Source organism: Triturus cristatus, chromosome 11, assembly GCF_964204655.1.
Source record: "Triturus cristatus chromosome 11, aTriCri1.1, whole genome shotgun sequence".
Classification (NCBI taxonomy): Eukaryota; Metazoa; Chordata; class Amphibia; order Caudata; family Salamandridae; genus Triturus; species Triturus cristatus.
Window position 1 is genome coordinate 149,358,760 of NC_140594.1, and position 13,716 is coordinate 149,372,475.

Genomic DNA, 13,716 nt, shown 5'->3' on the forward strand with positions numbered 1-13,716 from the left:
GGTAAGCTCATTGATACAGACCACATTTTTACTTAAAGTTTCGTGTCAAATTTGGTGAATCTGGCAATGCTTGTTCGCGGTTAAGTCAAAAGTGAAAGTTTACTATAACTTATAAATGATGTATCTCCTGAACCCTCCAGTGGATCCTTTTAGTTGGGGCATTCAAAATTATATACAAATCTAAACTATTTTTTATAAATTGGTGTCCGTTTTCATGAGTGTCGCGTTTTATTTTCTTCCTTTATTTTGATGCTGTTTAAATGCTTTACACTTGTTCGTTTGTGGAAGTCTGACTGCTCAGGGCCACAGCTACCCTGGGTTGAGGTAAGGTTTAGAAAATTAAACCTGACTGGTCCTAAAGGGGTTGATAGTGTATGAACACGTGGTTTTTGCTTGTGAGGAAATGGTGTGTATTTTATAGTGTGGTACCTCACAACCACACCATATAATACACACCATTTCCTCACAAGGGACAACCATGCATTCCCTTAATTGGACTGGCTGATCTAGAGCGCTAACAAATAGGCTTTACCCGTTCCCAGATCACCATAGACATTTTGCATGATCTAGGGTTTGCTATCCACACAAAATACCACCTTGAACCCCTTCTCGTACATCCTTTCCTGGGAGCTGTTTTTAACAGTCACTGGGAAAGTGAACCCCAGTTAAGCCCAGATTCAAGCTTTGCAGTCGTTACTGCTTCTTTTTCAGCCAGATAGCCACTTAAGTCTTCACATCATCAGCATGATTTCCTCCTCTATTGCCACAGTTTCCCATGCCAGACTGCACATGCATCTGCTATAAGAGTGCCTAGTTGCACAATGGTCACAACCAGAGGGTCACTGGCAAGATCTAGAATTGATTTGGCCCAGCACCCATCTCTCTCTGTTGATGGAATAGCAACAATGTGTTCCAGGGCCAGCTCTTTCTTGACCCAGTTCTACATGTGACCATGGAGTCTTTGCTCATCAGGTGGTGGGCACATTTACAGGACTTGGCCGTTCAGAGTATATGGGCACTCCACCAACTGGGTTTTCACATCACGTACCTAGAAGTACTGGCCATCCAGTTGGCTGCCAAAGCTTTAGCTTTCTTCTGCCTCATACAATAATAGGTGGTTGTCATCCGCACAGACAACCTGACCAGCATGTACTACCTCCAGCAAGAAAGCAGCACACACTCAGAACAGCTTTCAATGTTAGCACAGGGCATTTAATGGTAGGCAATCCTCCACCAACGTCTACTGGCAGAGTAACTACTAGAAGTAGACGACTTTGCAGACCTGCTCAGCAGAATATGGCATCTCCACCTAAAAAGTGTTACTCCTGTACTTCTGTTGTTGTGGGTTCCGTGATGTAGACCTCTTTGCCACCACCAAAAGCATCAAATCCTAAGCTTTGCATCCAGGTTCTCACACCCACATTCCATTGCAATATACTGTGGATGAACTGGTCAGGGATATTTGCCTACATTTTCCCTCCTCTCCCACTCCTTCCATATGTGGTCCAGAAGCTTCAGCAAACATTGCTCACTCTCAACCTAGTCCCTCCCACGTGGGCCTGGCAACTCTAACCCATCACCCTTCTCGGCTTATCCCTAGTGACCACGAGACACTACTCAACCTGCCAGTCCTCACCCAGAATCTTAATCTGAACCAGGGCACTGTAAGGTACCCAAACCCCCAGGCATTAAAATCTTGCAATTTAGCTCAGCAAGTCTTAGAATTTGGCTATCTCAGTCTGCCTCCTGAATTTATGTCCATAAGGATGCCCATAGACCCACCACACGGAGCTGCTATGCAGCCAAATGGGAAAGATGTGTTCATTACTACCTACCTAAACACATTTTCCTATTGCAGTCAGCATTCCAAGACCATTTGGTACCTGCTCCATCTGCAGGCATCACGCCTCCCTATACGTCCCTACTTGGCTGCAGTTCCTTTTTCAGGTTCCCAGTCTTCAAAGCCTTTGTGAAGGGACTTAAACCGGGTAGTCCACCAATGTTACCCCCAGCGCCTCTCTGGAACTTCAGTGTTGTCCTCGTTCGACTCATGGGCACTCCTTTTAAGCCCCTTTAGTCTCGCCCTCTCTTGGAAGGTTGCCTTCCTAATTAACATTACATCTCTCAGGTGAGTGAGTGAGTGTCCAGCGCTTACCCTTGTGGAACCATTCAGGTGCACAAGGATAGTCATCCTTGGGACTAATCCAAAATTTCTGCTCAACGTGGTATCTTTTTTTCACATTAACCAAACTATTGAACTCAGTGTATTTCCCACATCCAGACTCCGTGGCGGAGAGGACTCTTCACTGGCTAGATGTCAAAAGAGCCTTTTGCTACATTGATAGAACAAAACCCTTTTGCAAGATGCATTAGTACTTGATCCCATTCAGAACAAGCATTGGCATGGCCAATAGGTCTCGCCTTTGGGACCTTATAAGTGTTTAGCCATGCAACAGTTGCATAACTAAATACTTATAAGGTCCAAAAAGCGAGACCTATTGGCTATGCAAAGCGGCCGCGAAAGTGATCACGATCAAATATCAAAGCGGCCGCGAAAGTGAAAGTAATCGCGGTAAAGCGCGATGCGCGCGCCCGCGCACATGCACTGTAGCTCTAGGCTGGCCTGGTAGCACTTTTTGGAGCCCTCTCAATAAGTCTCGCCAGACCAGCGCATGCGCTGGGTCAGGCGAGACCTAAAAACACACAAAGGCTATACTCAATCCAAAGTGGGCATAGGCAGGTGGCTAAACAAATCCATTCAGACTTAATGCACTAAAGCCAAAAGTCAACTGCTTGCACCACGTAGGCCCCACTCTACCCACAAAAAGGGGGGACTCCTTGGCTTTCCTTGGTAACATGCCCATAGCTGACAAATTTAAAGCAGCTACTTGGTCCACTCCACACATATTCACTAAGCATTACTGTGTGGATTTTTTACACGCCAATAAGATCATGTTGTCCAAGCTCTCCAGCATTCTCCGGCTAGCCATTGCTTAAGGGAGAACTGTTTTATAGAACCTGTTTATCTACAGCTACACATGCCACAAACTGAACATCTTAATTACCTTGTAAGCATCTGTTTGTGGTATGTAGTGCTGTAGATTCACATGCGCCCACCCTTTTCCCCAGAAGCCTCAGGTTGTTGTGGCAACTTTTCTTTTTTGCATGGTCATTTTCTGTTTTTCTATGCTCCATTTTCATCTTCACTCACCATGCTAAAAACATTTTAACAGTGAAGCTGATGCGCAATTCGAGCCATAGGAGGAGTCACTGTACCTTTTGACTTGAGCGACTTTGTCAAAGAAAACAAGTTGCACACTTCCGAGCCCAACATCCGGTGGCAGACTTATGATGAGCATGTGAATCTACAGCACTGCATGCCTCTAACAGATGCTTACAGGGCACGTAACATTTCTTTCTGATATTATTGCTCCTGCAGATTAGTCAGGTCCCCTTGTCCTTACTGCATTTTATTGCTGCTGTACCAGTTATTCTGCTCTCTTTACATTCATGTGGTGGGGGCAGGGGGCACATAAAGATGATGGAATGGTCTTCATTGGTACATGTGGTGCCTTTTTTGGTGGCCAGAAAGTCCCTGCTGGTGGGGCAGAGATGCGTTTGAAGTCGCTGTACTGGACCTTGTCACGCTAGTAGAGATAAGTGCTCAACAAATCTCCTGATCTAGTCAGGCACAAGTGAAGCGGTTAAAGAAAGTAATCTGCATGATTAAAGATGTTAAAAACATTACCAAAGACAAGTAAATTAGTTATTTGGCTATTTTTAGGGTTTGCCGAGGACCTGAAATTATTTTGTTGCAAGATTGTAAGTTTTGATTATTGAGTTCAAATTAAGTGTCCATTTTTGCTTAAAGTTTAATTGAATTCTGTGTCTAGCTTCCCACAGTGGTTGTGCTTTTATCGGCGTGTATATTTAATCAAACACTTGTACTTGTTTTGTGTACAGAGGTGTAATCTGATATGAAAGTGAATTTTTTTCCTGTTTAAAGATGAAAGAACTTACACATAAATCACATTATCTTTCTCAGGTGAAGATATAGAAAGGGAAGCTAAAAAACCACGTAAGGTTGGCGGTCTTGCTGGCAGTAGTTCTTCTGAAATGGACAGTGATTCGGACGCCTCTAACAAGAGAGATTCTGACAATGAAAGTGTGAAATCTTTGAGTTCAGGAGAGGATGATTTTAATCCATTTCGGGACGAATCAAGTGAGGAGGATGAAGATGGTGCGTGGGTAAAAATTATTTCAATAACTGCATTGTACCATTCATAATTAAGCTACTTGACAAATGTTAAATTCCAAGAAACAAACCTAGCTGATTTGTTAATTCTCCTCATTACTCCAAGTTGGACAATAAATGTATTGAGGTCTAATGTTTCAATAAGACAATCGTAATACAAAATAAGGCCTATACATTAGTCTACAGTTTTTGAAGAAACAGTAAATCATTAATTCTTTTTTCATGTTATATCTATCCCCCTTCATTGGTAGTACTGATTTTCAGGGAAATATCTACTGCAGGACGGCCAAAATATCATAGTCACTACATGTTTCCTTTTCTTGCCAGTACTATAAAATTGCTGTTGGAATCAGATCAAATGCTGCTACTGCTATTTCTCAAATTGGTTTTCTGATCCCCACTATAGGTGTCAGGGTATTTCGAACGCCATTTGAAATCAAGAGGCATCTTGATTGAGGCATGTATTGTGGTTTGTGGAGTTATGAGAGGTTTGCAGGTAGAGGATTTGGAGGACCAATCGGATTCCCTGAAAACTAAAGTTAAGACCTGGGCAATCTTTAATTCAACCATAGCCTTACAAGGTCAGTAGTAGAAGCAGCGGCGAGTCCTCTGCTTTGGCAGAGGCGCGTCACCCTCACCCCAAAAAACAGCCGGAAAGGAAAAATAAAATTGCACTAATTTTATTTTTCCTTTCCTGCCTAGTCTTGGGGGCGGGGACTGGTAGTGACAGGCACTGATGTAAGTGCACTCCCATCATGTGCAGTAAATGCTCTCTCCAACCCAGCAATGCTGCTGTGTTATTCCGAGCAGGCACAGACTCAGTCTGTCCTGGAGTGTGAATTGTGGGAGCTCAGGCCAATCCTGAAGCTGCTCTCTGTGTGAGAGCAGCTTCAGGATTGGCCACAACGCATTCTGGGAGCCTGTGCCTTCCTGAAGAGTTAGAGCGTGATGGAGAATGCTGTAGGTATTTTTTTTTATCCCCCCTGTGACCCCTAGTGCCCCTCAGCCCCACCCCTCCCGTATATACCCCACCCCCGCTCACTCAGCATAGCGGGCCATCAGCTACCGATGAGGCTTTCTTGCTTGAAGAGAGTTCCGGCTCTGACCTAAAGTTCAAAGGCCTCTTGCCAGCTCAACAGGTAGTGAGTAAAGACTTGTCGCCCCAATCTCCCATCCTCGTCATTGTTCCTAGCTTCCACTCCGCAATAGGCGTTCAGCCTATCTATACCAGCAGAGATAGGCTTCTGGTCTTCCACTTTCTTCTGGCAGTGGTTGTTAACGACCCTCAACTTTTGACTCCTGCACCTAACCATACAAGCTGCCCCCACAAGGAGACGCATGGGATTCCGATCATGTGGATCCACCAGGGGATTCAGCTCCTGATATTTACCACACCCCACCCTCTGCTCCAGACGACCCAGCCTCCTACAATGACGTCTTTGCTAGGGCTGCAGCATATCATAGTGCGTGAATGCACCACGAGCCTGTTAGAGGATTTTCCTTTTGAAACTTTCCGCTGCTCCACACAGTGCCTGCCCATGTTGAAAGGGATGCTTAAACCTGCTTCTGATATTTTCAGAGAGCAGACTAAGGCTAGAGACCCCTTCCAAGGTTAGATTAGAATAAAAATTGAAAGGCTTCGTTTTATGATCTGTCTACATTAGGCACCAACTCCTTCCTTATTCCCTAGTGGTGCATACTGTGGCACCCGTGAAGCCCCTCATCCGGACAAAGAAAGTAAACATACAGACACGACTGGCAAGCATCTTGCGGTACAGTGTGCCAATCATTGGCGTATTGCCAACTCTGTCAGCCTGCTTACCGTTGACGACCGGCCTACTGAGATGAGATGAAGGAGCTCCTCCAACATATCTCGGAGGAGCACCGTAAGAGGCCACAAGCTGGTCCCTGAAGGCAAGCTCACCAATTCCCCTTCCCCGTTTTTCCCTCCCCACCCATTCCCCCCCTATTTTCCCTCCCCACCCATTCCCCCCCCATTTTTCCCTCCCCCCCCATTCCCCCCCATTCCCCCCCATTTCTCCCTCCCCCCCCATTTCCCCCCATTTTTCCCTCCCCCATTTCCCCCTCCCCCATTTCCCCCCATTTCCCCCCCATTTCCCCCTCCCCCATTTTTCCCTCCCCCATTTTTCCCTCCCCCATTTTTCCCTCCCCCATTTTTCCCTCCCCCATTTTTCCCTCCCCCATTTTTCCCTCCCCCATTTTTCCCTCCCCCATATTTTTCCCTCCTCCCCATTTTGCCCTTCCCCCCATTTTGCCCTTCCCCCCATTTTGCCCTTCCCCCCATTTTGCCCTTCCCCCCATTTTGCCCTTCCCCCCATTTTGCCCTTCCCCCCCCTTTGCCCTTCCCCCCCCTTTGCCCTTCCCCCCCCTTTGCCCTTCCCCCCCTTTGCCCTTCCCCCCCCTTTGCCCTCCTTCCCCCCCTTTGCCCTCCTTCCCCCCCCTTTGCCCTCCTTCCCCCCCCTTTGCCCTCCTTCCCCCCCCTTTTGCCCTCCTCCCCCCCCCTTTTGCCCTCCTTCCCCCCCCTTTTGCCCTCCTTCCCCCCCCTTTTGCTCTCCTTCCCCCCCTTTTGCCCATCCCCCTTTTCCTTTCCCTCTCCCCTCCTTCCCCTTTGATGGGGAACATCTCTTAGGTTGATCAGATATTGGAGAAAAGTGTGACATGGGGAATGCCATGTGCTCTGTAAAAACTCCTACCCCGCATGGTTCCTTTTGCTGCTCAACATATTGTTGAGGCTCCCAGACCAACTCCGAGTCTTTACAATGTCTGCTAATCCAACAAACCTCCACAAGAGGATACTTCAGGGGTGCTTCAAGTGGGAATAGCACCAAATTTAGAAGCAAAGGTGCGTCCCCCAAAGAACCTGCCCCTGCCAAGCAAGGACTTGCCACTCCTTCCCGCCTGACCAGACAACATCGATCTTAGATACACCTACTTCCACATGAAGATTCACCCAGCACATCAGCTCCACCTCTGGTTTGTGGTAAGTGGCTAACCCTACCAGTTAAAAGTGCTGCCCTTCGGCATGCCTACCACACAGTTTTAGCAAACTGCTTTGCAGCGGTAGCTGCGCACCTGCGAAGACAGGGCATACACTTGTTCCCATCTGGACAATTGATTGATAAAGAGCGGAATGCAACAGCATTGTCATGCACACACCCATGCAACTAAAAACCTACATTATGAACTGGGCTTTACCATCAACACTGGGAACTTCCATCTCCAGCCCCTTCAAATCCAACCCTGTTTGAGAGCCATTCTCAGTGCAGTGGTTGGCCAAGCCTATACCAGTCTGACGAGAGTAGAGTCCTTTAATGTATTACTCACTCTTTTTCATCATCCAGATAAAGAAGTTAAACGGGTCAGGCTTGCACCTCCTAAACATGATGGCCTCCTGCATCACCATAGCACAAGATTACACATGTGCCCACTGCAGCAATTCTTATTGCATAAATGGTCTCCGATGGGGAGGGTCATTGGGAAGATCTAGTGTTGATCATCCGCCACGGTTGTTGCTCTCTGCAGTAGTGTAACGCCAACAATTTGTTGCAAAGGCAACCTCTTCATGTCCCAGTTCCGCAGATGAACCTTACAATGACTGAATCTCTCACTGGGTGAGGGGTTTATCTTTACAACCTGACTGTCCAGATTCAGTGGGATCCATAAACTCGCCTTGCTGTAGCAGTAAAATGGTATCCTGAAGAGTGACCATATGGAAATGTTCTGATTACAGGAGCCTCCACATCAAGTATCTGGAGCGGTTAACTGTCCATCTAGTCCTTAAGGCCTTCCTCCCCCACCTAGAGGGCAGGGTGGTCCTCATCCAGACATGCACGACAACCATGTATTACATACAGCTGCAGGGAGGCACTCGTGCTCCCAATTTTTCTCAGCTCTTCACCATGTTATCCACTTGCTGATGGAATACCTGCCGTAAGTGGAAAACTATTTTGCCGACCTCACCAGGATGCAACAACAATTCCACGAGTGGGAATTCCACCTGATACTCCTCCTCTAGTACTTCCAGAGATGGGGGCCTCTGAACGTGGACCTCTTCACCACAGAAAAAAGCAAAATGCTCAAACTTTGCCTCCAGATTCCCACAGTCCAATGCACTATGGATGAACTAGTAAGGGATATTTGCCTATGTTTTCCGCCTGTCCTTCTGTTTGTGGTGCAGCGGACAGGGCAAACCTCCCTCACTCTCATCCTAGTGGCTCCCACTCAAGCCAGACAAGCCTAGTTGGCCAGTCTCATCAAGCTTTCGATGGTTCCGCAAGAGAGGCTCCCCAACAGACCGGACCTTCTCATGCAAAACTGTGGAGAAATCAGGCACCTCGACCCTTGAAGTCTCAACCTTGCCATCTGGCTCCTGAGGTCTTAGAGTTTGGTTACCTCAATCTACCTCCTGAATGCATGAATATTCTCAAAAAAGCAGACGGGCCAACCACTTGCTCCTGCTACGCTGCCAGATGGAAAAGGTTTGTCTGCTACTGTCTTTCTATTGAATTTGAACAAATTTGATTCCATGGCAGCCGGTGTTCAGAACAAACCTTTTTTTTACCTGAAACAACCATAAGACAGAAACAGATATAGATGATTATAAGCACCAACAGAGTAAAAGGATGGTAGATTTCTACCATAGGGCTAAAACGATGAATACAGGCAGGTATATAAATGCATGACAATAATGCGTACTCCCACGATGCAACCCTAACTAGGTGTACCTAGCATGTATGTAGGTGTGGAGTCAAGAATCCCCCTAGGCCCCCCCTACCTCTTAGTTCCCCTTCTTCTTGACTGCCATCGGGTGGTCGGGTATGGAAGTGCCCCTGCTGTGGCCCGACGCCCATCTCATGTCTTCTTGCCTCGCTTTTGTTTTAAGTTGTTATTTATGTTAAAAGGGTGTATCCTGATTTCCTTTACGTGCAGTCTGATCTTCTGTAGAGTGCGGAGCCCCGGTGGGCCAGTCATTGTGTTTGCACTGTTTGAACTTTTTACCTACTAGCGGCCAGCCCAGGTGGTTGTAGGCCCGTGCTTGTACCCTTCTTTCTGCACAATAAAATTTTCAAAAAAAAAAAAAGAATCCCCCTAGGCTGAAGCCAACCCCATTACCTGAAGTGAGAGACTGTGGGACCCCGTCTTGGTCTCGAGATGGACACCCCGCGACGGATGTCAGACCACTGCGAGCTGGAGTGTCTGTGTGCAGGAACCTCAGTGTCTCAAGTCAGTGTGTCAGCATGGAAGTCTGTCTCCTCTGCCTGCCCCAACATAGATGTGGTGTATATATACCCAAAAGGTACCCTCGGGGGTTCTACCTTGCTGTGTCATGTCGTCCGAGGATGACAAAAGGGTTGACCCTTTTACAGTTATTATGCAGAAGATGGTAATCCTGCTGTGATTCTGAGAATTCTCATGCATAATTAATGAGGCTAGTTTTCCGGGAAAACATTTTCTGCAGTACCTAACTAGGTAAAAGGTCAATACCAAAAATCATATAGTACAATGGCATGAACCTTAACTATAACATCAAGTGGGTTCTAACAAATTCCATGAAGAGGTGGAGACCACTTCCTTTGATTTTACTGGGCAGAGCCCCTATGTATAAAATGATTACACTCCAGAAACTGCTCTATATACTGCAAAACACATACTGCAGATTACCAGAGACTGTCTTTACAGCAATTAATCGGGTACTACGTGCACTTCTATGGGATGGGGGCCACCCGATTGTTGCGCTACAGACATTGCAACGCAGTCACTATAATGGAGGCATTGCCCTATCCCACATACGGTCCTACTACAGGGCAGCATACCTGGTTGTAATTAACGAATGGGGAAACGTCAGGAGATCACCCCACTTATGCCCTGGAAAGGGTACAGTTCCAGAACCACACATCTCCATTACATCTATTGGGGCAAGGGAGTCCGCCGACTACTCCCCGTCACCCTGAGGACGATAGAGGCCTGGAAGGGAGCAGAACGACAAATGCAATGGGATAAGAGACTTATGAGGGAGATCCCACTCAGGGAAGGCACGAGAATGCCGGAAATAGGTAGGCTTCAAGGGTTTAGGCACTGGGACACAGTTGGGATCTCTAGGCTGAGCAACATTTTAAGAGAAGGTGGCTTAATCCCATTCACAGTTCTCCATTCTGAGTACCAACTGAAAGACACCCAAAGATATAAGTATTTGCAGCTGAAACACACTTGGAGGGTGGAAAAGATGGATACCGGTGACCTCCCCTAATTTGCGCGCCTAGGGGGTAGGCTACTCCAGGAAGAAGTAGCTAGTAAAGCCATATCATGGACATATAAAACCCTAATCAATAACATCCCCGATAAATTTAAATCCTTTAGATCCAAATGGAAAAGCACAACAGGACCGTTGGAGGATATTGACTCGGAAGCCGCCTTAATGCACCCAAGAGAGGTGGCCATCAAGTTGAAACTACGCATGATATAATTAAAAAACCTGCACAGGATGTATTTTGACAGGGTCCGCCTGCACGCTATTGGGAGAGCCGAGACACTTTGTGAATGTCAGCATATCATAACCTACTGGTCCCAGATACTAGGGGTACAACTCTTCATGAATGCTAAGTGCATCCTATTGGGTATTGTCTTGGAAGTGGATCTCCCCCAGTAAACTCCTACTATTTAACGTCTGACTGGTAGTTGCTAAAAGAGATGTAGCCCGATGCTGGGGAGCCCCTGGTTTTCCCACACTTGTGGAATGGAGATCAAGCATGGACCTATGTATGGTTGCAGAAAAGGTGACTACAGGGCAAGAGGATGCCCCAAAACGTTTGTAAAGATCTGGACCCCCTGGCTGACCTACTATGGACTTGGAAGAAAGGAGGAGGTGAGCGAAGCCCACACACTTGACTGAGTTTTAAGAGTGGGAGGATGCAGGAGTTGCTCTTCCCCGTCCTGTAAGAGCTCACATCACATGGAAGGGGTATATGCTGAACACTGTCTGGTGATGTATAGATCGGTAGTAACCTACACTGGCCCTACTGCTGCTCAGACCTGCATTCACTTGATCTCACAAGTTCATGTATGTGATGTGCCATGTATTTATCCCAATATATTTGCTGATTTTGTTAATTAAACAATAAAAATAAAAAATTAAACCCACACTGATTTCAGTTATGGATTTATAAATAAATGCACCCAAGCAAGCAATTGTAGAGCGCACTACTCACCTATGAGGGTCTCAAGGTGCTAAGGGGGAGGGTGGGGAGGCAGCTACTGGTCGAGCAGCCACGTTTTGAGGAGTCTCCTTAAGGTCAGCAGGTCCTGGGTCCGGCGCAGGTGGGGTGGGGGAGGGTGTTTCATGTCTTTGCTGCGAGGTGGGAGAATGATCTGCCGCCGGTGGTCGCTCGGCGGATGCGTGGGAAAGTGGCGAGGGTGAGGTCGGCGGAGCAAAGCTGGCGGTTCGCGGTGTAGGACAGTCTTTCGTTGAGGTAGGTTGGTCCGGCGTTGTGGAGTGCTTTGTGGGTGTGAGTGAGGAGTTTGAAGGTGATGCTTTTGTTGACTGGGGGCCAATGCAGGTCTCTTAGGTGGGTGGTGATGTGGCTGTGGCGAGGAAGTCCGAGGATGAGGCGTGCGAGGCGTTTTGTATGCGTTGAAGTCTCTTCTGGAGTGTGGCCATGGGTCCTGCGTAGAGCGTTTCCATAGTTCAGCCTGCTGCTGACGAGTGCTTGGGTGACCGTTTTCCTGGTTTTGGTGGGGATCCATTTGGAGATCTTGCAGAGCATGCGAAGGGTGTTGAAGCAGGAGGATGAAACAGTGTTGACTTGCTGGGTCATAGAGATCGTTGAGTCCAGGATGAACCCCAGATTGCGTGCATGGTTAGTGTCGGGGCAGCTCCCAGCATGGTCGGCCACCAGGAGTCATCCCATGCGGAGAGGGTGGAGCCGAGGATGAGGACCTCAGTTTTGTCGGAGTTCATTTTCAGTCGGCTGGTCTTCATCCAGTCTGCGATGGCCATCATTCCTTCGTGAAGGTTGGATTTGGCGGTGGCTGGGTCCTTGGTGAGGGAGAGGATCAGCTGGGTGTAGTTGGAGTACAAGACGATGTTGAGGTGGTGTGCTTGGACGATGTTGGCGAGCGGTGCCATGTAGATGTTGAAAAGGGTCGGGCTGAGGGGTGATCCTTGGGTTACGCCGCAGGTGATCGTGGTGGCTTCGGATCGGAACGGGGGAGGCGGACTCTCTGGGTTCTGCCGGTGAGGAAGGAGGTGATCCAGTCCAGGGTTTTTCCTCGGATCCCTGTGTCGTGGAGGAGTGTGCGCAGGGTGTGGTGGCAGACGGTGTCGAAGTCGGCCGAGAGGTCCAGAAGGATGAGGGCCATGGTTTTGCTTTTATCTAATATGGTTCTGATGTTGTCAGTGGCGGCGATGAGGGTGGTTTCGGTGCTATGGTTGCTGCGGAAGCCAGATTGGGAGGAGTCCAGGACGTGGTTCTCCTCCAGGAAGTGGGACAGTTGTCTGTTGGCAGTCTTCTCAATGACTTTTACCGGGGAACGGGAGCAGGGAGATGGGTCGGAAGTTCTTGAGGTTCTTTGGGTCCGCCTTGGGTTTCTTGAGGAGGGCGTTATCTTGGCGTGTTTCCAGCTGTCTGGGAAGGTGGCGATCTTGAAGGAGCTGTTGATGATCTTTCGGAGTTGGGGTGCGATGATGGCGCTTGCCTTGTTGAAGATGTGGTGGGGGCAGGGGTCGGAAGGTGAGCCGAAGTGGATGGTGTTCATGATTTTGATGGTGACTTCGTCATTGACATTGTTCCAGGAGAGCAGTAGGTCGGTGTGTTTGGTGGGTGTTGAGTTGGGGTTGTCGGCGTCAGTCGTCGGTACCTGGATGTCGAAGCTGTTGTGAATGTCTGCAATCTTGCGGTGGAAGAAGGTAGCCAGGGAGTTGCAGAGTTCTTGCGATGGCGGTACGTCATTGGAGATGGAGCTGGGGGTGGCAAGTTCTTTCACGATGCTGAAGAGCTCTTTGCTGTTGTGTGCGTTGTTGTCGATGCGTTCCTTGAAAGAGGTTCTTTTGGCTGATCGGATGAGATGGTGGTGTTTGCATTTGGCGTTCTTGAGGGCTGTGTGGTTATCTGGTGTCTGGTCATAGCGCCATTGCTTCTTGAGTCTTCAGCAGGTGTGCTTGGGAGTTCTGGAGGTCGGCGTTGAACCAGATGGCTCTCGTGTCGGTGCGCCTGTTGGGGAGTTTCCTGATCGGGGCGAGGGTGTTGGCCTAGTCATCGATCCATTGTCTGAAGTTGTGGGCTGCTGTGTCTGTCTCGGAGGTCTCGGGTGGAGGGTCTCGAGCGAGTGTGGTGATGAGCTGGTCTTCGGTGACTTTTTTCCATTTGCGTTGTGGGATGCGTAACGGTTGGTTGTGTGCTGTGTGTTTCTCGAAGGAGAAGTAAATGCAGTGGTGGTCGGTCCAG

At 48.2% G+C, this 13,716-nt stretch overlaps 1 protein-coding gene across 7 annotated transcripts in view; it reads left to right on the forward strand.

Annotated features, from left to right (window-relative positions):
- The window catches only part of SBNO1 (strawberry notch homolog 1), a 1,282,279-nt gene that overhangs the window by 635,847 nt on the left and 632,716 nt on the right, over positions 1 to 13,716 (forward strand). For all 7 annotated transcript variants that reach the window (XM_085634811.1, XM_085634813.1, XM_085634807.1 and 4 more), the window contains one exon: positions 4,046 to 4,240. In XM_085634811.1, the coding sequence (XP_085490937.1) occupies positions 4,046 to 4,240 (195 nt within the window). The remainder of the gene's footprint in view (positions 1 to 4,045; positions 4,241 to 13,716) is intronic.